Source organism: Panthera onca, chromosome D4 (genome assembly GCF_046562875.1).
Source record: "Panthera onca isolate mPanOnc1 chromosome D4, mPanOnc1 haplotype 2, whole genome shotgun sequence".
NCBI classification, from domain to species: Eukaryota; Metazoa; Chordata; class Mammalia; order Carnivora; family Felidae; genus Panthera; species Panthera onca.
The window spans coordinates 87,571,831-87,592,291 of NC_138351.1; the positions used below are offsets into that span (position 1 = coordinate 87,571,831).

Sequence of the window (20,461 nt, forward strand, 5' to 3'; positions counted from 1 at the left end):
TGCTGTGAAATGCCCAGAATAAAGTGGTGAATACTTCTCACTATCACCACCATCATCATGGAAATCCGTCTGTTCGTAAGATAAGAGCCTCATGCTTTGGGCCTTATAGTTTAGCCTCCTCATTACAGATGGGGAAACTGAGGCCCAGAATGGGGAAGGACTTGCTCAGGGTCACCTGGCAAATTGGTGGCAGAGCAGGAAGGAGCTCCCAGCGCCCCCCGCCCCCATCCACAGTGGAATCCCCATCCCTTCTCCTTCGCTCCCTCCCCAGCTCAGGCCCTCCTCCGGGGAGCCCCCTGGGTCCAGCACCCTGGCACCCAGTCTGGTCCAGGCAGAGCCCAGGAGAGAAGTAGCAGTGCTTGGAGGAGTAGGCGCAGAAGCCGTCGCGTTCTCAGCCCTGGCTCTTTGTCTGCTGCTTTGTGATGGTAAGTGCTCCCCCTAAATCAGTTCTGTGACACTGTTATTGTTGCCCAGGGCGCAAGAGTCTAAACTTTTCCCCTGAGGTCAAGAATGTGGCCGGTCCCCAAGCCGCCAGGAGCAGGGGCCTGGGTGGCTGGGGGTGGGGCTGGGGCCTCACCCCGAGCTGGGGCGAGATGTGGAGGGGAGGGGGTCAGCGGGAACAAAACGCTTTGAAATGCCTCCTCTCCATCACTGCCAACATTGTCCGCTGCCCGCGGGGGGCCTGGCACCGCCTCGCCGGGGCTCCGGCCCCCAGCCCTGGCCAGGCCCGGCCCGGCATCTGAAAATGGACAGAAGGTTATTGTCCCTCTTCGCGGTCCTTTGTCTGCCCCAGTTCCAGATGTCTAGGCTGGGACCAGGGAGCTGACCCATGGTGGGCAGGGGGGGAGAGGACAAAGGGGGACAGCACGGGTCACTGCATCCTGAGGGGTCGTTCCCAGACCCTGAGATCCCACCCAGCCATGGCCCAGTCACCTTCTGGGCTGTCTCAGCCCTGGGATTGTCCCTGTTCCCTTGTCCCTTCTCCCCCTCCCACCAGACCAGGTTCGGGCCACAGGAAGGAAGGCCACAGGGGTGCAGGAGTTAAGTGCAGGAGGCCTTGGGATCCCCACAGCTTTACCCCAGTAATTGTGATCTTGGGCAAGTTGTATCTCCCTTGCAGCCTGCTGTCCCCATGGAGGTTCCACAGACCAGGGTCCAGAGCCTTATGTGCCAGCTCCATACTGGGTGTGGGGGTGCACAGTGCTAGGTGGGCCACTCAGATCCTTCCAGATTATGGTTAGCAGTCACAACAGTAAGGGGTGATACTTCCCACCCCTCTCTGGGTTGGGTGCTGGGCTAACCACCTCACCTGCATTATCACCATCCTTTCACAACAAAATCAAAGACACAGAATATTGTTCTCACGTCCATTTTCCAGTTTTGGACCGTGACACTGAGATGTAAAGTCACTTGCCCAAAGCCAGGATGCCAAGAACAGCAAAGCCGGGATTCTAGCCCAGGCTGACCCGCAGCCACCCAGAGGAATGATCTACTACTAATAAATACTTGGAAGGTATTGAGCACAGAGCCTGGCATGGCTCCGGGAGCTGGTGGTGACTCCGCCCGTCAGTGATCCCATTTCACAGATGGTGCTACCGATACCCAGATACCTTTCCTGGTGGGGTCGGGGGGAGTGTGGCGGGCAAGGAGCTCAGGGAGAAACTTAAATAGCAACAGCAACAGCCATTCCAGAACCGCCAGGACTGGCCGGATAGCGGCAGGCAGACCAGTTTCAAACGCCAATTCTGCTTGGGCTCGGGCAAGCAACTTACACTGGCCATGCCTGTTTCCTCATCTGTAAAATGAAAACATTCCCGACGTCACAGGGATGTGGTGAAAATTAAACTAGATAATACGTTGAAAGTACTTAGCACAATGCCTGGCACACAGCAGTGAATGATAGCTATTATTATTCTTATTGCTATTGTTATTGTTCTGAACAAATTTGTCCCTTTGAAACTTCCTCTCACCTGGGGTCACCTGAGGACAAGGCTCCGATGAGAGGAGGGGATGTCAGGTTAGCAGCTGTTGAGGGGGTGGGCATAGCAAGGCTTGGTCTTCTTGGGGGGTCTCTGGAAGTCTTGCAACAGGCTACTCCCGCGGGGTGGGGGGCTGGGGTGGTGGATGTAGGAAGGAGCTGGCTGGGCCCAGAGGAGTTAACAGCTCCCAGGCCCTGGCCCAGTGGGGCTGCCACGCTGCAGCCCCAGCCACAGCAACAATTTTCGCAGAGCTGCTTCCTGATGGGCAAAACAGCTGGCTACCCGGGGAAAACAGCTGGCCTAGCCCCAGCTTCCTGAGGACAGAGGCAGAGCCTCAGAGGAGGACAGCTCCACATCTGGGGTCCTGGGAGATGAGGGCATGGCCAAGAGGGAGAGGGTGGTCCTCTGGAGTGGGTGTGGGCGTTGGGTGGGACCCCTGGAGATGAGAGGGTGTGGGCGGATTCTTGGAGCAGAGGCCAAGGTATGCTAGGTCTAAGCAGAATGGGCAGAGTGACTCCAGCTGGGCAAGGGGTCTCAGTCTCCCCTCAAAGAGGAAAGATGAGGGGCAGGGGAGCCGATGGGGGTCGAGCCTGCACTCAGCCCTGGGTCCTCTTGGAACCGGGCTCGGAACTGAGCTAGGAAGGAGCACAGGCGGGTCTCCTGGACTCCTGTCTACCGAGCTGCACCCAGGACCAGAAGCAGGGCATGGGCCCCTCCTCTGGCCAGGATGCTGGGCTCCTTTGGCCACAAAGCAGGACAGGGGCCCAGAGAGCCCCCAACCCAGGAGACGTGAAGCTGGCAGCTGGTAAGAGCTCCATCCAAGCAACCTCTCTGCCCTGGGCCCCTGTTCCTAGCTTGCTTGGCTGCCAGGCTGTGAGGACCCCCAACCTTGAGGCTCTGTCTGGGCCCCGGGGTTCCCCCAGGCTGCCCCCACCCATTGGCAGGGAAGAAACACCTGAGACCTCACATGAGGTTGGGCAGGGTAGGCGGAGGGTTAACACGGGTGTAACCAGAGTCCACTGGACCGGAGCCACCTGCCTGGGCTTCTGACCCCCAAGTCCACAGGCCAGACACCCCTAGTTTCTTTCTGACCAAGGGGGCTTCTCTAGCCCACCTTCCTAACCTGCAGGAAGAGGGGGTCGGCCCCTACCTTGGGTGTGCCAGCCTCAGCGCCCCTCTCCCTGATGAAGGCCATCCTGCAAAGCCTTTGCCAGCGGACAGGCCTTGGAGCAGAGGCTCCCAGCGGGGAAGAAGGCGCAGGGGAGGGGGACAATTCTTCCGGGGTCTCTAGCTCCCAAAGCCAGACTGAAGCCTAAGGCGCTGGCGCCACCACCTGGCCCTGCCCAGAACCACAACGGCTGAGGGATGGGTGTGAGGATTCTGGGAGTCCGGGTGGGGCCGGGGTAGCCCAGAGCCCAGTTAAATGTCGGCCCAGGGTGGTCTGGACCTATTCAGCAAGAAGGGCCCAAACCATCTTTTGTTTTGTTTTGTTTTGTTTTCCCAGGCATAGAGTCTACATGACCCCGAGAATGAGGCCATAGGCCCCATAGAACAGCAGCTTCAAAGTTTAGCCCGCGTCAAAACCGCCCGGCAGCCTTGTGGCTTTAACGTCCGCTCCCACAGTTTCTGACTCTGTGGGTGTGGGGAGGGGCCCAGGAATTTGCATTTGTAACAATGTCCAGGTGCGGCTGATGCTGGCTGGTCTGGGGACCATGCTCCGACAACCACTGCTTTAGCATTTCTGTGGATCTGGCCCGCTATTACCTCTGCAGAGTATGTCCTGTTATTCTATCTGGGGGCAAAAAAAAAAATTAGTGGAAGTACAGGTGCATGATCAGCCCACCTCAGTCCGTGACCCACCGTATTTCTACTGAGAGCCCACCTTAGGTCCGGCTGGCCCTGCTCTAGGGCTGGGGATAAAATGGTAAACGAGATGGACGGGTCCCCGCCTCAGAACTGACAGCCAGGAGGGTCTGGAATGTGATCTTCCCACCCGGGAGTCTAAAAGGCAGCTCGAAATAAGGTCCAGACAGACCTCGAGTCACCGTCCACCAGCTTCATCTCAGGTCTTCCCCGTTCAGTAACTAGCCCACCAGCCCCGAGTCACCCAGATTCCTCACTCTGTCTCCCGCACGGAATCCCACAAGGCAGGGGCTCTGCCTCCATAGTGCGTCTGCTCTCTGCCCACTGTCATCTGTCTCTCTGAATGTGATCTCCTCCTTCCCTCCTTGCCCCCCTGGCCCACCCTCTGCGTGGCAGCCAGAGCAATTTTTTAAGGCATTATCACATCACTTCTCTGCTTACCCTCTCCAATGTCTTCCTTTTTTTTTTTTTTTTTTTTTTTTAGTGTTTATTTTTAAGAGAGAGAGACAGTGTGAGTGGAGGAGGGGCAGAGAGAGAGAGGGAGACACAGAATCTGAAGCAGGGTCCAGGCTCCGAGGGGTCAGCACAGAGTCCGATGCGGGACTTGAACTCAGGAACTGTGATATCATGACCTGAGCCAAACTTGGATACTCAACGTACTGAGCCCCCCAGGCACTCCCAAGCGTCCTCCTGTTGCACTTAAAACACATCCAAAATCCTGATGCAGCTTTAAGGCCCTGGGTGGTCCTCACCTCTTCCCATACTCCCTTGCTCCCTGGGCTCCAACCACTGGCCTCCTTGCTTGTTCTCACCGCAGGATCTTGGCCCAACCTGTCCCCTCCAGGTGGAACACTCTTCTGCTAGAACTGCCCTTAGCAGGCTCCCCTTGTGCCCTGAAATAACCTCAATGTTGCCCCCCAACATTGAGCTACTCTCCGTTCTTATGAACTGGTTTTATTTTGTTCATAGCACTACTATTCTTTGAAACTATTGGTTTATCAGTTTGTTTCCTGTCTGTGCCCTCACCAGAATGCGAGCACCCTAGAAGCAGAGATTGTCTTAGGCACTATGTGCTCCATAAATACTTGCTGAATGAATGGGATTATATAGGGTGCCATGGCAGGGTAAGTCCCCCAGACATGACATGGGGAAGGTTTTCCAGAGGAAGTTAGTTGAAGGCTGAGACAGGAGGGCCTATAGAAGTTCAGGCGGAGAAAAAACAAACAAACAAAAGGATGTGGGACAGTCCTAAAGCATGGAGTGTTCGGGAAAACTGTACATAGTCCAAATCGGCTTGAGCAGGTTAGAGGAGAGGGGAGGTCAGAGGAGTCAGAGAAGTGTCACATAGGCCACGCAGGGCCTCGCTGCTCTGTGAGGGGTTTGAGCCCTATACTGAGGGCAGTGCGCAGTCCCTGAAGGGTGTTAACCCAGGGCATTTAGAAAGAGTGGCTGAGGGCAGAATGGTTTCTAGGGAGAAAGTGTGGGGGGCAGGTCTCTGGGAGATGCTGTGGGCCAGGTGAGTGGTACTGGTACACCGGTCGAGCGGCAGAGCAGAAGGAAAGAGGTGGCCAAGTGCCAGGGATATTGAGGAGGTGGTTTTGCCAGGATGAGGTTGAAAGAGGGATGCGGCATCAGTGACACCCAGCTCTCCAGCTTGAGGGACCAGGTGGCAGAGGTGCCATTCTCTAAACTGGGGAGGCCACCAGAGGGGGAGATGTTGGGGGGAAAGGGTAGGGTTCTGTTTTGAGCAAATGGAATCTTGGGGCACTTGGCTGGCTCAGTCGGCAGAACATGTGACTCTTGATCTCAAGGTTGTAAGGCTGAGCCCTACCCCTGAGTGTAGAGTTTAATTTAACACACACACACACACACACACACACACACACACAGAATGTGGGTCCAAATGGGTAGTGGAGACACTTGCGGTTTTCCAGAAAGACAGAGTGGCCCACGTGGTCAGCTGCTGAAGAGAGCCCTCTTCTTGGTTGAGGAGGTAATATCCTTTGTGGGGAGTGGCCAGGAGGACTCTGGTCTTGGCAGGAGCCGTTTGGTGGAACGGAGATGAGGAAGGGACCCTTGGAGCAAAGCACAGATCCTAGTTCAAGGGGTTTGGAGGGAGAGAGAAAGATAAGACTGTGGCTGGGGGCCTGCAAACAGCTTGGTGTTTTCCTGTTTTAAACTGGGGGAGATTCAAGTCCTTTGGAATGTCAAAGGAAGCACCCAGAAGAGAGGGAGGCTGATGATTCCAGGAAGGGCAAGGGCATTTAGAGCTTAGGGGCCTTTCCATCCTGAGGAGGGGGTACCTCTTCCTGTGGTACCAGGCAGTGAGAGCTGCGGTAGGCTTGGGGGAAGGGGATGGAGGTTTGCAGGCTGGAAATGAGAGCTCCCAGGTGAGGGCTTCTCTTTTCTCCAAAAAGTATCAGGGAGATCCTCCTGGAGCAGAGATTGCAGAAGCTGTGACATGCCACTGAGGAGAGGAGGCAGGAGCAGCACAGGGGAAACGGCCCATTGGGCCTGGTCAGGGTCCAGTGGAGAGTGGAAATCCTGTCTGCAGTAGCCCCAACATGCCAAAAAGCAAGATGGTTATACGGTTTTCCCAGGCAGGGTTGATGGGAGAACCCACAGGCAAGGGAGTCAGTGACAGGCTGGATCACTTGATGGACTGGGGAGAGAGGAAAGGGACAATGGGAGGGGTCAATACATTCAGAGGAGAAGGAGGAGAATTGAGGAGGAGGAGTTGAGGCTGGAGAAGAATTTGGAAACCCCTGTGACCAGCAGGATGGACAGAGGCTCTGGGATGACTCCAGGATGGGAGAGGAGGGGCACACTGCTTCCTTTTAGAAAGGGAATCCCCATTCTGGGGCTGGGAGTGCCTTCTGGCCAGAGGCTACCATGCAAGGGAAGGGACTCTCCCAGAGGACCTCAGACCTTTCATTGTAGGACCACTAGCCACCTAGAAGCTTTGGAGTGGGTGGGGCTGGAGACCAGGACTCCAGGGTTCAATGCCCCCACAGGTTGCCCCATCTTCAGGCAAGTCCATTCCTTGCTGGTTCCCCACCCTTCCCCTCTCAGCAGAGTTAGTGTGTATAGGCTTAGCCCTCTTCCCTGATCCTGGAAAGAGACTGAAGGGAGACCCAAAGGAGCCATAGGAAAGTAGGCCTTTACGGCGGGGAGGGGGCGGTGAATGGAAGGGGAGCTTGGCTGCTTCTCCAGTGCTGTCTTTCAGCCCCAGCAGTTCTTCCGGGGCCAGGCTCCATGCCAAGAGAAGCTTGGAGTGCATTCATTCCTTGCAAACCCACCCAGAAGAGGACCAGAGTTGAACCTGAGAAAGTGATACTGAGCTGGAACCTGCCGCTGGTGCCTTCAGGCCCCTCCCTTTCCTGCCCTCTCCTAGGAGAAGCTGGAGCCCCCTTCCCATCTCAGCTGGGGCCTCAGGACCCCGACTCTGCCCCAGGGGAGGCTATACCTCCTGCTTTGTACGTGGCTGGGTCAAGGTGCGGGCTCTGGGGTTCCCCCTAGCTCTACACGTAGCCTGAGTGGCTTTGCTCTCTTAAAGGGCCGGAGCACCGCCGGCGCTGGCGGCGGAGGCGAGGACGACGACGCGTGGAAGACGCAGCGCTCGGAACGCAGCTGGATGGCGCGCCCAGGGCCGTGGGACCCCCGCCCCGCCCCGCCCCCCAAGCCGGAGTCGCCGCGCAGGTCTGAGAAGTTCCTCATGGGCCCGCCAGAGGGCGCCCGGGGGCGGGGGCGGGGCGGGAACCCGGGAGCCCGGCTAGGGCCGCCGCCGGTTGGTCCCGCCCCGCGGGGCTGCGACTGGGGTCCGAGGGTCGGATGGGTGGCCAGGGATTCCGGACTCAGGGGCGCCGGACGCTCAGTGGAGCCGGATTCCGGGGGCTGAACGCTCCGGGCTTCGGAGTGGGGCGTTCTCAGGCACCGGGGCGGCTCGGATGCCGTCCCCCGGGACCCTCCCCTCTGCCTCCCTTCCCCCCCGCCGGCGCCCAGCCGGGAGGGCGCTGCCCCTGGGTCGCGAGTGGGGCGGGTCTCCGGGCCCTGGTCCTCCGCTGCCCCTGGCGGAGGAGAGGGCACTTGAGAATCGGCGCGTAGCGGGTGGGAGGGGGAGCCCACTCTTCGGGGGTACGCTCCCCCCACCCTCTCCGGCCGCCTCGGCCCCGCCCCGGCCCCGGGCCCCGCCCCGGCCCGGCCGCACCGCCCACTCCCCTCGGCCGGGCCAGAGCCCCGGGGGCCGCAGCCGCCGCCGCCGCCCGAGCGCCCGCCATGCGCGCCGCCCCCGCCGCCCCGCTGCTCCAGCTGCTGCTCCTGCTGGGGGCGAGGCTCCAGGCTGCGGGAGTCGTGGAGCCACCGCTGCCCGCCGTGGTCCTTACCATCCTGGCCCGCAATGCCGAGCACTCACTGCCCCACTACCTGGGCGCGCTGGAGCGGCTGGACTACCCCCGGGCCAGGCTGGCCCTCTGGTGAGAGAGACTGGGCATTGGCACCCTCTGGGCATGTACCCCCGGGTCCCACGGGCAGCCTCCACCCCAGATGGGCTCGTCTGCTCGTCCAGACACCACCCAGACAGGCCCCTCCCCTGGCAGACAGGCCCTCCGCAGTCGCGAGCCCCTGGAAAGAACCCCTTATCCCCTTGGCTCTGCGGACTGACCTCTGAGGACTTAGGTTGACCCCGAAACACTCACCCCGGCCCCTACTCCTCCAATGGGGACCTCCTCTGGGTTTAAGTGGGGTCCTCTTGCCCTAGCTTCAGAGCCCAAACTCAAGCCCCGTGGGGCCTGTGACTGGCTTGACCTGGAGTGGAGCAGACAGGAACAGCTGGCCTTCCCTGGGTCCCCACGTGGCAGAGATCAGCAGGACTGGGGGATCCTGGGGAGCAGGTGAGGGTGCTATCAGTCTGGTTCCATGCTGCTCTGCAGAGGGGTCAGAACTGCTCCTTCTCTGGGCTGGTCCCAGCCTCTCTGTGGAGGGTGTGGGTCCTGCCATCCGAGGGCAGAGCCCCTTCCCTAGAATCTCTCCCCCAGCCGTCCCCACAGGGCGCTGGAATCAGAGGCCACAGTCCGTGGAAGCCAGAACAGGGAGGAGTCCCAAGCTGAGGTTGGGGATACACCGAGAGAAATGACAAACTACCCCCCACAACACACCAAAGTTGGGCTTGGGGTGGAGCGTGGCCTGGGGAGGCGGCCCACAATGACCACAGTTTGGGAGTTAGTTAGTTCCCACCCCGCCAAGACGTGACACGTAGTTAGTCCTCACTTCTGGGGAACTGGCTTAAAGGGGCAGCATCACCTAAAACCTGGGGTCTTGGCTGAGCCCTCTGCGTCCCCCTCTGTCCTGGGAGTCCCTTCCACAGAGGACAGGTTGTGCTCTGTGGTAAGGGAGCTCCGTCCCATCAGCCCTTCTCAGGGGATGTTCAGAGTATGGCTTGGTCCTTATTACAGCTTTCGGGCAGGGGAGGCAGCAGCTCTTCTGTTCAGTCCTGAGAGGGGGAAGGGACTGACCTGTCTCCTGGCGAGGGCGGAAGGTATCAGGGGCACGTGGCAGGTGTGTTCCTCAGAGTCGAGGTACTTTTTCTTTCAAATGCATTCGTGTCCTGTCGTCTCAGCCCATGAGCCACGCAGGACAGCTTACAGTTACAGAGGCAGAAAGTGAAGCCCAGGGACCGATGGGACCTGCCTGAGGTCCCGCAGTGGGTCACAGACCTGTGACTGGGACCCGGCTGCTTGCCTTACTCTGTAGCACACCTCCTTCCGCTGCAGCACCCAAGGGTCTAGCCTCACAGGTGCTGGTGCTCCAGGGGTCACGGCTGCCTCGGGGTTTGGCTCCTCCGTGGCTCTGCCCCCTCACCCTTCTTCCTCCCGTGTCCCCAGGTGTGCCACGGACCACAACACGGACAACACCACACAGATGCTGCAGGAGTGGCTAGCCGCTGTGGGTGATGACTATGCAGCTGTGGTCTGGAGGCCTGAGGGGGCGCCCAGGTGGTGATCTCAGGGGCAAGGTTCTTGGGGAGATGGGCAATAGCTATAACCTAGAGAGGAAAAGGGACAGCCCCAAGCCACAGCCTTCAGGCCAGGGCTCTGTCCGCTGCTCTGCAGAGACGAGGACCACATGTACCTGCCCCAGGGGAACATCTCGTCTCTTTACCCTCTCAGGTCCTACCCAGATGAAGAGGGTCCCAAGCACTGGACCAAAGAAAGGCACCAGTTTCTGATGGAGTTGAAACAGGAAGCCCTGACCTTTGCCAGGGACTGGGGGGCTGACTACATCCTGGTAAGAAAGCCTGGCTACGATGGAGTTTCCCTCAGGCGGCGGTATCAGTCCCTGATAGACATCTTGCTGTGACTTCACAAACCTGTAGGCTGGACCCTCCAGCTAGCAACCTGGGTCAGAACCCAGACCAGAGATTGAGCTTGGATCCCCATGTTTGAGTTCACATTAGCTACTAAGCCTGGATCCCTGAGACAGATTGCAGGATATATACTGAGCCTAGATTCCTAGAGCCCAGAGTATAAACTGAGCCTGGTTCCCTGGACTAGAACTCAGAGTAGGTCTTTGACTCTACTCCCTAAGTCAGATCTAAAATAAAGTTCTCACGGGGCACCTGGGTGGCTCAGTGAGTTAAGCGTCTCACTTTGGCTCAGGTCATGATCTCACAGTTTGGGAGTTCGAACCCTGCATCAGGTTCTGAGCTGATGAGCCCCTTTCGACAGCTGAGAGCCTGAAGCCTGCTTCAGATTCTGTTTCTGTCTCTCTCTGTCCCTCCCCTGCTCATGCTCTTTCTCTCTCAAAAATATATTTTTTTCTAAGTTTATTTATTTTTGAGAGAGATAGAGACAGTGTGAGTGGGGGAAGGGCAGATAGAGAGAGAGGGAGAGAATCCCAAGCAGGCTCCATGCTGCCAGCGCAGAGCCCAATGCGGGGCTTGAACCCATAAAATCATGAGATCATGACCTGAGCTGAAACCAAGAGCCAGACATGCAACCGACTGAGCCACCCAGGCACTCCCCTCTCTCTCAAAAATATAAATAAACAGGGGCGCCTGGGTGGCGCAGTCGGTTAAGCGTCCGACTTCAGCCAGGTCATGATCTCGCGGTGCGTGAGTTCGAGCCCCGCGTCAGGCTCTGGGCTGATGGCTCGGAGCCTGGAGCCTGTTTCCGATTCTGTGTTTCCCTCTCTCTCTGCCCCTCCCCCGTTCATGCTCTGTCTCTCTCTGTCCCAAAAATAAAAAAAAATAAAAAATAAAAAAAAAAAAAAGTTGAAAAAAAAAAATATAAATAAACATTAAAAAATGTTTAAGTAAAGTTCTTAGATCAGCAACTCAGATTTAACCCCTGGACCCAATCCATGAACCAGTGCTCCAGACTAGATCCTTGGTCCAGAAACAAACTTACCTTGTTTATAGGTTCGAACTTTCTAACGGAAACCCTTCGGATCCCAGGAGATATGTGGGGTCTCTGGCAATCCAGAGGGATCCCACTCAGTGAATCCTTGGGGGTGTAGCCCAGACAAGGCTGGGACCTGTGACAGCCACCTCCCAAAAGTTCGCAGATACAGACAACATTCTGACCAACAACCAGACACTGAGGCTTCTGATAGAGCAGCGGCTGCCCGTGGTGGCCCCCATGCTGGACTCCCAGACCTACTACTCCAATTTCTGGTGTGGGATCACCCCCCAGGTAAGGCTGCGATGGAGGCCTCAGGTCTGTGGGCCATGGCGGGGGAGCAGTGCTCTGGGGAGGACGGGCCGCTGTCATAGCTCAGAGCAACCCTTTTCCCCAGGGCTATTACCGCCGCACAGCCGACTACTTCCCCACCAAGAACCGCCAACGCCGGGGCTGCTTCCGTGTCCCCATGGTCCATTCCACCTTCCTGGTATCCTTGCGGGCTGAGGGAGCAGCCCAACTCGCCTTCTACCCCCCTCACCCCAACTACACCTGGCCTTTCGACGATATCATCGTCTTCGCCTACTCCTGCCAGGCTGCTGGTGAGGACCAGCTCTCTGTGAGCATTCCTGGAGGCCTCTGGGCCTTTGCACGTGCTGTTCCCTCTGCTTTGCACACCCTTCTCCAGTCTCCAATTCATCCTGTTAAACTCTTGTTGGTCCAGGTCGTAGCCTTTCTTGAGCCCGCTGTGCCAGTAGGCTAGATGTCCTTCTTCTGGATTCCTGGCCCTTTCATGCATTGTTTCATTAGGCAAATGTTTATGGAGCACCTACCATGTGCCAGGCACTGGGGAGACAGTGGTGAGTAAACTCAGGCAGCCTCTGCCCTCCTGGAACCTCCAGTCCAGTCAGTCCAAGGAGCTCACAAATCAATGTGCAATCACAGCCATGACAGGAAGGAATGTTTCTTGATTCTAGGTGCTCAGGGAGCTTAGACCAGAATAGATCTGGTCAGGGAAGGCTTCCTGGAGGGTATGAACTTTGAGGCTGAGATCTAAAATATGGGAAAGCATCAAAAAGAGCAAGAAAGAGCATTTCAGGCAATGGGACCGGCAAGTGCAAAGGCCCTGTGGTAGCAGGGAACGTAAGAACGTAAGTGAGGGAGACATGGTCCAGGCTGAGGCAGGGGCTAGCCTATGTGGACCTGACCAGCAAGCATCTGGTCTTTAGCCTGAGAACAGTGGGCAGCCAGGAACACTCTGATGTTGGCATTATTTTTAAAATGGAAATTACTGGAGAGTGTTTGGGCTGAATTGGGCTAAATCCAGTCCTGAGAAAGAGTCAGAGATGGGAGTGAGACAGAGACACCAGTGTTGAAAAGAGAATCTTAAGAAGAGACTAATTCGGGGAGAATGAGAAGTGACCATCTAATCCAGAAGTGCCGTACGTGAGCAAGCGGGCTGCCAACAGTGGCCAGAGGGGAAAGTGTGGTAATTGGCTTTTTCATGCAAGGGGTATTGGTGGAGTCCGTTGCAGACAGGCAAGACAGGAAATCTTACCAAGTGCAAAAAGTGAGCGAAGGAAAAACAGAGTCATGGATAATCCGTGAGAAGAAGCGGAAGTGTTCCCTTGCTTTTCCAAGGCTACCGCTGTTTCAAGGGGCAGCCGCTGGAAGGAATTTTGTAATGGGGTTTTGTCTGTATCATTCAGGCTTCTGGCGCCCAGCTACTGAGTCCCTGTTCTGGACCAGGCTCTGTGCTCCCTGCTGGGCATGGGGTTGACTTTTAAGTAAATACTGTGCGCCTGTCGCTGAAGAGTTCGCAGTCCATAAGAGATAAAAGGGAAATGAGTAATTACAATAAAGGTGACAAATATTGAAGAAATAGAAAAGGTGGAGGGCAGCGCGGGCGGGGCAGGAGGTGTGGGGTTGCTTAGAGGGGTCTGGGCGCAAGGTGATGGTGCTGGATCCAGGCGGGGCAGCAGGGACGGGCATAGGTGGGGGAGCTTTAGAGGGTGGGGCTGGCCTGGCCCGGTGGCTGTGGTCAGGTGGGAGTTTGTCTGCTCCTCCCTCCCCAGGATGCTCACCACCATCCCCCAGCACCCAGCTGGTACTCTAGACACGTCTGTTGAATGAATAAACCATCTCAGCAGAAGGGTCCCTTAGATACTGTTTGAGTAAAGCCCTTTCTCCCCCCAGCCCCACGGTTGGGACACTGAGTCCCCAAGAAGACACGTGCTTTGGGTTCTGAGAGCCCTGCCCCGCCTGCAGCACCCACCCAGCCTCTCTCCACAGGAGTCACGGTCCACGTGTGCAACGAGCACCGTTATGGGTACATGAACGTGCCTGTGAAATCCCACCAGGGGCTGGAGGACGAGAAGGTCAACTTCATCCACCTGATCTTGGAGGCGCTAGGTGAGGGCTGGGAGATGGGGTGCTAGCCGGCTGCCACTGTTCCCTGCCACCCCCTGTGCCCCTTCTCCCAGGCCCTGGACCTGACTGGGCAGTGGGCTCGGGGTCTCAGCCTTACCTCTAATTCATTCCTCGTCTCTGGGCAAGTCCTTTTCCCCGCTGGGCCTCATTGTCCCCATCTCTACAATGAAGGCAGGTGAATTCTATGATCTCTGAGGGCTCTTCCTGCTGGGTGTTCTGCCGAGGGGGCAAAAATGAAGTGGGGGGCTAGGACTCCAGGGTCACTGCTGACAAGAGCCAGTAGGGATTCATGATTGGGGGTACTTTTCTTCTGCAGTGGACGGGCCCCCCATGCGGGCCTCAGCTCACGTGTCCCGGCCCCCAAAGAAACCCAGCAAAATGGGGTTTGATGAGGTAAGTCCCCTCAGCCCACAGGAGCAGGGTGAAGAGGTGGGTGGGCTCTCCCCTCCCTCTGTACCCACCCCCGACTCTGCACCCACCTCCCCTTCCTCCTCCAGGTCTTTGTCATCAGCCTGGCCCGCCGGCCCGACCGCCGGGAACGCATGCTAAGCTCGCTCTGGGAGATGGAGATATCTGGACGCGTGGTGGATGCCGTGGATGGCCGGTGAGTCTCCCTGGGGGTGGGGCCCTGGGCAGCTGAGGGAGCAGTGTGGTCCCTTGGAGCCCCCTAGGAATGGGGAGAGCAGACAAACGAATTGAGTGTTAGCTGTTCCAGGAGGTACTCACACAGGGCCTGAGTCATTGTGTCATAGAGAATCCCAGGGCAGACCCCGACAGGACAGGATGGCCTCCTTCAGCCTCCTGGAGGGAGGAGAGTACGGTGGTTAAGGCCCAGAATCTGGAGCCCCGAGGCTTGCGCTCCAGCTCTGTCACTTGCCAGCTGGGTGACCTCTGGCAAGTTACCGCCACCTCTCAGCCCTGCTGTGTGAATGGCAGACGATTGTGTCTCCCTTTTAGGACTTGTAAGGGCTCAGTGAGGATTTTGCACAGGGCCTGACGCATAGTAAGTATTCCAAAAGTTGGGCGTCTTTATTATTATCAGGCTTATTCTTTTCCATCTTGGACTTAGGTCCCTGATGGGTGGGGGTGGGAGCGGGCCAGTCATGTGGCCCTGGGAAACCAGAGGTCACACGGCTGCACTTGCCCACTGCTGTTTGCCACTTACACCCCCACCCCCACCCCCCGCCCTTCACATGGCGGGATGTCCGTCTTTTCCCTGGGCGTCTGCCCAAGGGGTAGATACCGTGTTCCCCACATTCACTCTGGGGAACATCTACTGACAGCTTCAGGCCACATGAAGCAGTAACAAGGCTGACATCTCCTTCAAACTAAACTCCAGGGTGCCCCCAACAGGCACAGGCGAGGCGCCCCTGGATGGGTCCCTGGCAGGCACCCCGTACCCCATTAGTCCCGTCTCCCTCAGGACACTCAACAGCAGTATCATGAGGAGCCTCGGCGTGGACCTGCTCCCCGGCTACCAGGACCCCTACTCAGGCCGCACACTGACCAAGGGCGAGGTGGGCTGCTTCCTCAGCCACTACTCCATCTGGGAGGAGGTGAGGAACCCCCTTTTGGCCCACACCCCCCACGGGCAGAGCGGGGCCACCCTACTCACTGCTCTGTGCTCAGCACCCAAGGGAATCCGTGGGTGAATTCATATATTTTTAAAAACCTGGCCGGCAGCTTTTTTGTTTTTAATTTTTTTTTAATGTTTATTTATTTTTGAGAGAGAGAGACAGAGCGTGAGTGGGCAAGGGGCAGAGAGAGAGAGAGAGACACAGAATCCAAAATAGGCTCCAGGCTCTGAGCTGTCAGCACAGAGCCTGACGCAGGGCTTGAGCTCACGAACCGTAAGATCATGACCTGAGCTGAAGTCTGACGCTTAACCGATTGAGCCACCCAGGCGCCCCAAGACCCGGCCTGCAGCTTTAAACTGTGTTCATCCCTGTATCTTATTCATTCTGTCATCTCCGTTGAGCACCTCCTGTGTGCTAGGAGATATTCTGCTCTGAGAATACAGAGACAAACCAAAAAAAAAAAAAAAAGCCTTTCTGGTTCTCTTGGGGCTCAGGGACCAGGGGAGGGCACAGAAACCGAGGAAGAACGAAGCTTGCCATGGAGGGTAGATGTACAGGCTTGTCCTAGAGTGTGGACCAGCCTAGATTCCTGAACTGATGTGGGGTCAGGGTGGCATTGAAGGGCAGTGAGAAGAGCCTTCTGGGCAGAGGAAAACAGTGGAGCAAAGGCCCTGAGGCAGGAAGGAACTGTATGTTCAGAAGTGGGAAGAAGAAAGGCCTGGGACTTGGCCAGGAGGACTCAGCTTAGGGCTGCCGGTATGGGCACCAGTGAGAGGTCACTGCCTGGCCACTGAGGAGGGACGAGGGGACTGGCCCTGCAAGGGGACGGTGCCCCCTCCAGGAGGCAGCACCCAGGCCCGCTTCTTGTTTTTATTTTCTACTGCAGCCGAAATATGTGCATGTGAGCTCATATTTCTGTTTGTCTCCCTCTGTCTCCGAACAGAGACTGTCTCTGAACGTGATTTCTATTTCACCGTTGACCGTGCTGATTTCATGTTCTTTTCACATTTCCAGAAGTTACAAAAAGTACTTTTTCTTAGGGATCGTGGGGGGTAGGGTCTTTCTTCAGAAAAGTCCAGAAGGCCTGGTGAGGAACTGGGCCTGGAGTCCGGTAGATGAAGGTTCAGATCCCAGTTCTGCTATGGGCTGTGTCCTTGGACAAGTGGTCGTACCTCCCTGTGTCTCCGTCTCCTTACTACAGTACAGGGACGTCTTGTGTCCTGCCTCTCGAGGGTCCCTGGGATAAGCAGTAGTTCTGTGGCCCCTGGGGTATGGCAGCGCTCTGTGAATACAGCAAAGGTTATGACGGCTGTCATGATTCTACTTGAAGATTCTACCTCAGGGGAGGGGGCCTGGGGGGCCTTGAATGCCAGAGCGAGATGTTGGAATTTCAGTCCCCAGGAGGTGGGAGCCCCAGCAGGCTTTGGAGCAGCTGACTGACATGGCCAGGGCTGAACCTTTGGCATATAACTCAGGCCAGGGAGAGTCAGTCATTGTCAGGCAGGTGGAAGGGGACAGCTTGAATCTAAAGAGCCATCCCCCTGTGTTGTGTCCCCTTCCCCCACACCACAGGTGGCTGCCAGGGGCCTGGCCCAGGTCCTAGTGTTTGAGGACGATGTGCGCTTTGAGAGCAACTTCAGGGGGCGACTGGAGCGGCTTATGGAGGATGTGGAGGCAGAGAAGCTCCTGTGGGACCTGATGTAGGCAGCCTGAGCCTCCAGGGGCAGGGGAGAGGGACGGCCTCCCCACCGAGCCTGGCCTGTGGGATGCAACTGGGGAAGGGGTCCTCTGACACCCTAGGACCTACAGTGACTCCCGGGCCCCTTGGTGTCGCCCATAGCTACCTGGGCCGGAAGCAGGTGAACCCTGAGGAAGAGGCAGCCGTGGGGGGGCTGCCACACCTGGTGGTGGCCGGGTACTCCTACTGGACGCTGGCGTATGTCTTGAGCCTGGCGGGTGCTCGCAAGCTGCTGGCCTCCCAGCCCCTGCGCCGAATGCTGCCTGTGGACGAGTTCCTACCCATCATGTTTGACCAGCACCCCAAGTGAGTCTCCGGTGGGGGCAGGGCAGGGTCACCTGACCCCGGGGAGCCGACCTCCACAAGCATGAAGTCCCCTCGCTGGGCAGCTGGGGAGACTGAGGCTGGCGAGGCTGAGTCACTAATGCGAGGTCACCGAGGAGTAGCCCAGCCTAGCTTTGGAGTCAGACCAACCGAGGTGTAAACCCTGTGCTGCCGTGTGGTTTTTAGTCAAGCCACTTCTCTGTTCTGAGCCTCAGTTTCCCCGTCTGGAAAATGGAGATGACAGAAACTCCGCTTCTGGAGTTTGTCGTGAGGTCTTGAGGGGGAGGGCAGTGAGGGGCTTCGGGCAGGTGAGGTGCCCGGGCCCCAGGCAGGGCCCCACCTCAGCCCTCCTGAGCCTTCCCCCGGCCTCACAGTGAGCAGTACAAGGCGCACTTCTGGCCACGGGACCTGCGTGCCTTCTCTGCGCGGCCCCTGCTCGCTGCTCCCACCCACTACGCAGGGGACGCCGAGTGGCTCAGCGACACGGAGACATCCTCACCCTGGGACGATGACAGCGGCCGCATCATCAGCTGGAGTGGCTCTCACAAGACGCTGCGTGGCCCCCCCCTGGACCTGGCTGGCAGCAGCGGGCACAGTCTCCACCCCCACCACCCCCGGGACGAGCTCTAGGTGAGGGCGGGGCTGGGAAGAGCCCCCCCCCCACTCCGCCGTGTGCCTCGGTTTTCTCTCCCCCGCAGGCTGACTGCATCTGGGTCTCTGTGTTCCCCTTCTCAGCCTGCCTTCTCCCCTCCCTCCCTCCCTGCGGCTCTGTCTCTGCGTGTGGCACCCTGCATTTCTGTGTCCACCTCAAGCTTTCTCTCCCTGCCTGTCTCTGTCTCTCGGACCTTCTCTGTGTCTTCTCCTGTCTCTGCCTCTGCATATCCCACTCCCGTTCTTTCTCTTTCTCTCTTCTCGCCTCTTCTGTCCCACCAGGTCCAGGCAGTGACTCCAGAAGAGCTCTCAGGAGCAGGCTGCAGCTGGCCAGGGAGCGGACCTGGAGATCGCTGGCAGGAGCCGCCACCAGAAGCCACAGACCCCATAGAGACCCGACTGTCACCTTAGGCATGGCCACTCTGCCCTCTGGCCCCACCTTACGTGGGGAGAAACCACTCAGAGATGGGTCCCCTTCCCCGAAGTTCATGTAGCAAAAGGGCAGGGCTCCTCTCACCCTCCTGACTCAGGATCCGGGGTGGGGGGGAAGGTGGGGGGCTCCCCAGCCTTCAGTTCCAAACTGGGCCGACACCAGGAGCCCTGCCTTCCCCGCAGACCCAACTGCTGGGGCCCCTCTGCCATCTTCTACCTCCACCTCAGTCCCCTCCCCACTCGACGCCTGGGTCTCACCTGCCTGGGCCCACCCTCTCCCCTGGCCAGTGGGAAGTACAGGGTGGGTGAGAGGAGGGCCCTTGCAGACTTGGTGCCCAGCACATGGTAGGCCCTCAATAAAAGCCAGCTGGTATGTGCACTTTATATGTCTAACTCCTGGATGAGCCTCTTTGTGTGTCACGAGGTCTGGGAGGGAAGGGTTCCCACCAAGGGTGCCCATATGGAGGTGTCATGGCTGAGCAGTTGGAGAAGCAGAGAGAGGAGGGCAGCCTGGAGGAAGAGTCAGGCTGACTGGGCATGACCATCTCCTTGCCTGGTGATCTGGTGTGGATGCCATCCCTCCCTGGGTCTTAGTCTGGTGGTGAAATGGACATGGAAGAGAAGTGTCGTGGCTGGGTGGGTATGGAATGGCCCGGCCCACAGTGAATGCTCACCCTTTGGGGCTGTCGTGGGCACCACTGGCCTCACCCTGCTGGTCGGGGGGCGGGGGGGGGGCGGTGCGCCCAGAGCCGGGGCTGCTGAGCCTCCTTCCCTTTGAATCTTCACCTGTGCAGTTGCCACCCTTCCCCTGGGAGAGGTGGGAACGATCCAAGACTCCCCTCTGGCCCTAACCAGCGTGGCCGCCAGAGGGCGAAAGAAAGCAGAATGTGGACCTTGTGGGCCAGGGGCGCCCTCTGCTGGGACGGAGCCAGCAATGGGGAAGGGAGCCTGGGGCACTTGGAATCGCCTCCCTGTGCTGCCGGGCTACGCACAGCAGCTCCGCGTCTTCTGCTCTTCTGCTTAGAACTGCTGGCCTTCCTCCCTCTCCACCTGCCCTTCACAGGGTCGGGCTTCTGGGCCCAGCAGCCGTCTCCAGTGCCTGCACTCAGGCAGCTGGAGGGCATAGGGCGGTGGCTCCTCGCCTTGGCCATGGCTGCCTTGGCCTCCACCAGCACAAGACTGGCACTGGCATGCCTAGGTTTCCTTTGTCAGGGGAGCCCCTCTCCCCTGGCAGCTCCTCGACTTGGTCGTGGAAGCACCAGGGCCCTGGCAGAGTCGGACAGGCGCCCCCTGGGGCTGGGCTGTCTTAGGTTCTACCCTGGCTGGGATATCCAGCCGGCTGGCCTGGCTTCGGTCCCAGGACCTGGAATGTCTGTGAGAAGGACTTTGGGTGAAAGCTATAGGATTGGTGCTTTGTTCCAAGAGTGAAAGCCGTTGATTTCAGATGACTATGACCTTGGCAAGTCACTTTTCCCCTCCAGGCTTGAGGTGTCCCCTTCGCTCATTAAAATAATCATTTATAGAGCCCCTCTTATGGGCCAGGTTTAGGCATTAGGGGTACAGCAGTGAATAAAAGTAGCCAAAAAATCCCTGACCTGGTGCAGCTGACATTCTAGGAGGGAGATAGACAAAAATAAATAAGTAAATACTAGAGAGTGGTAGAGCAAAATGAGGAAGGAGACATCAAGTATGGTCTGCGAACGGGGCGCCTGGGTGTCTCAGTCGATTTGAACGTCCTTCAGCTCAGGGCACGATCTCGCAGTTTGTGGGTTTGAGCCCCGCAGCGGCTCTGTGCTGACAACTCAGAGCCTGGAGCCTGCAGCCTGCTTTGGATTCTGTATCTCCCTCTCTTTCTGCCCCTCCCCCGCTCACGCTCTGTCTCTCTCCCTTAAAAATAAACAAGCATTAAAAAAAAAAAAAAAAAAAAAGGTATGGTCTGAGAAGTTCACATTTGACCAAAGGCTCAGAGGTGAGGGGGCAAGCTGTGAGGATATCTGAAAGAAGCCCATTTCAGACTAGGGGAACAGCATGTGCAAAGGCCCTGAGGCAGGAGCAGGACTGGCAGGTTTAAAA

The 20,461-nt window shown here is 57.8% G+C and overlaps 1 protein-coding gene across 8 annotated transcripts; it reads left to right on the top strand.

Moving 5' to 3' along the window:
* The first annotated feature begins 285 nt into the window (after positions 1-285).
* On the top strand, positions 286-18,772 carry CERCAM (cerebral endothelial cell adhesion molecule). Of its 8 annotated transcripts, none has more exons than XM_078436442.2 (17): positions 2,212-2,784; positions 3,484-3,752; positions 4,872-4,966; positions 7,093-7,318; positions 7,399-8,314; positions 9,722-9,832; positions 10,007-10,124; positions 11,396-11,530; positions 11,634-11,838; positions 13,529-13,648; positions 13,983-14,059; positions 14,164-14,270; positions 15,090-15,222; positions 16,816-16,943; positions 17,084-17,287; positions 17,680-17,935; positions 18,118-18,772. In XM_078436442.2, exons 5-16 carry the CDS (start codon positions 8,118-8,120, stop codon positions 17,933-17,935), a joined length of 1,791 nt encoding a protein of 596 aa, XP_078292568.1. In that variant the 5' UTR covers positions 2,212-2,784; positions 3,484-3,752; positions 4,872-4,966; positions 7,093-7,318; positions 7,399-8,117; the 3' UTR covers positions 18,118-18,772. The 8 variants fall into 8 exon arrangements, with proteins under 8 accessions (XP_060464456.1, XP_078292568.1, XP_078292569.1 ...); XM_078436443.2 differs by lacking the exon at positions 18,118-18,772 and adding an exon at positions 18,041-18,065; XM_078436440.1 differs by having other exon boundaries at positions 2,216-2,784; positions 18,239-18,772.
* Positions 18,773-20,461: the final 1,689 nt, after the last annotated feature.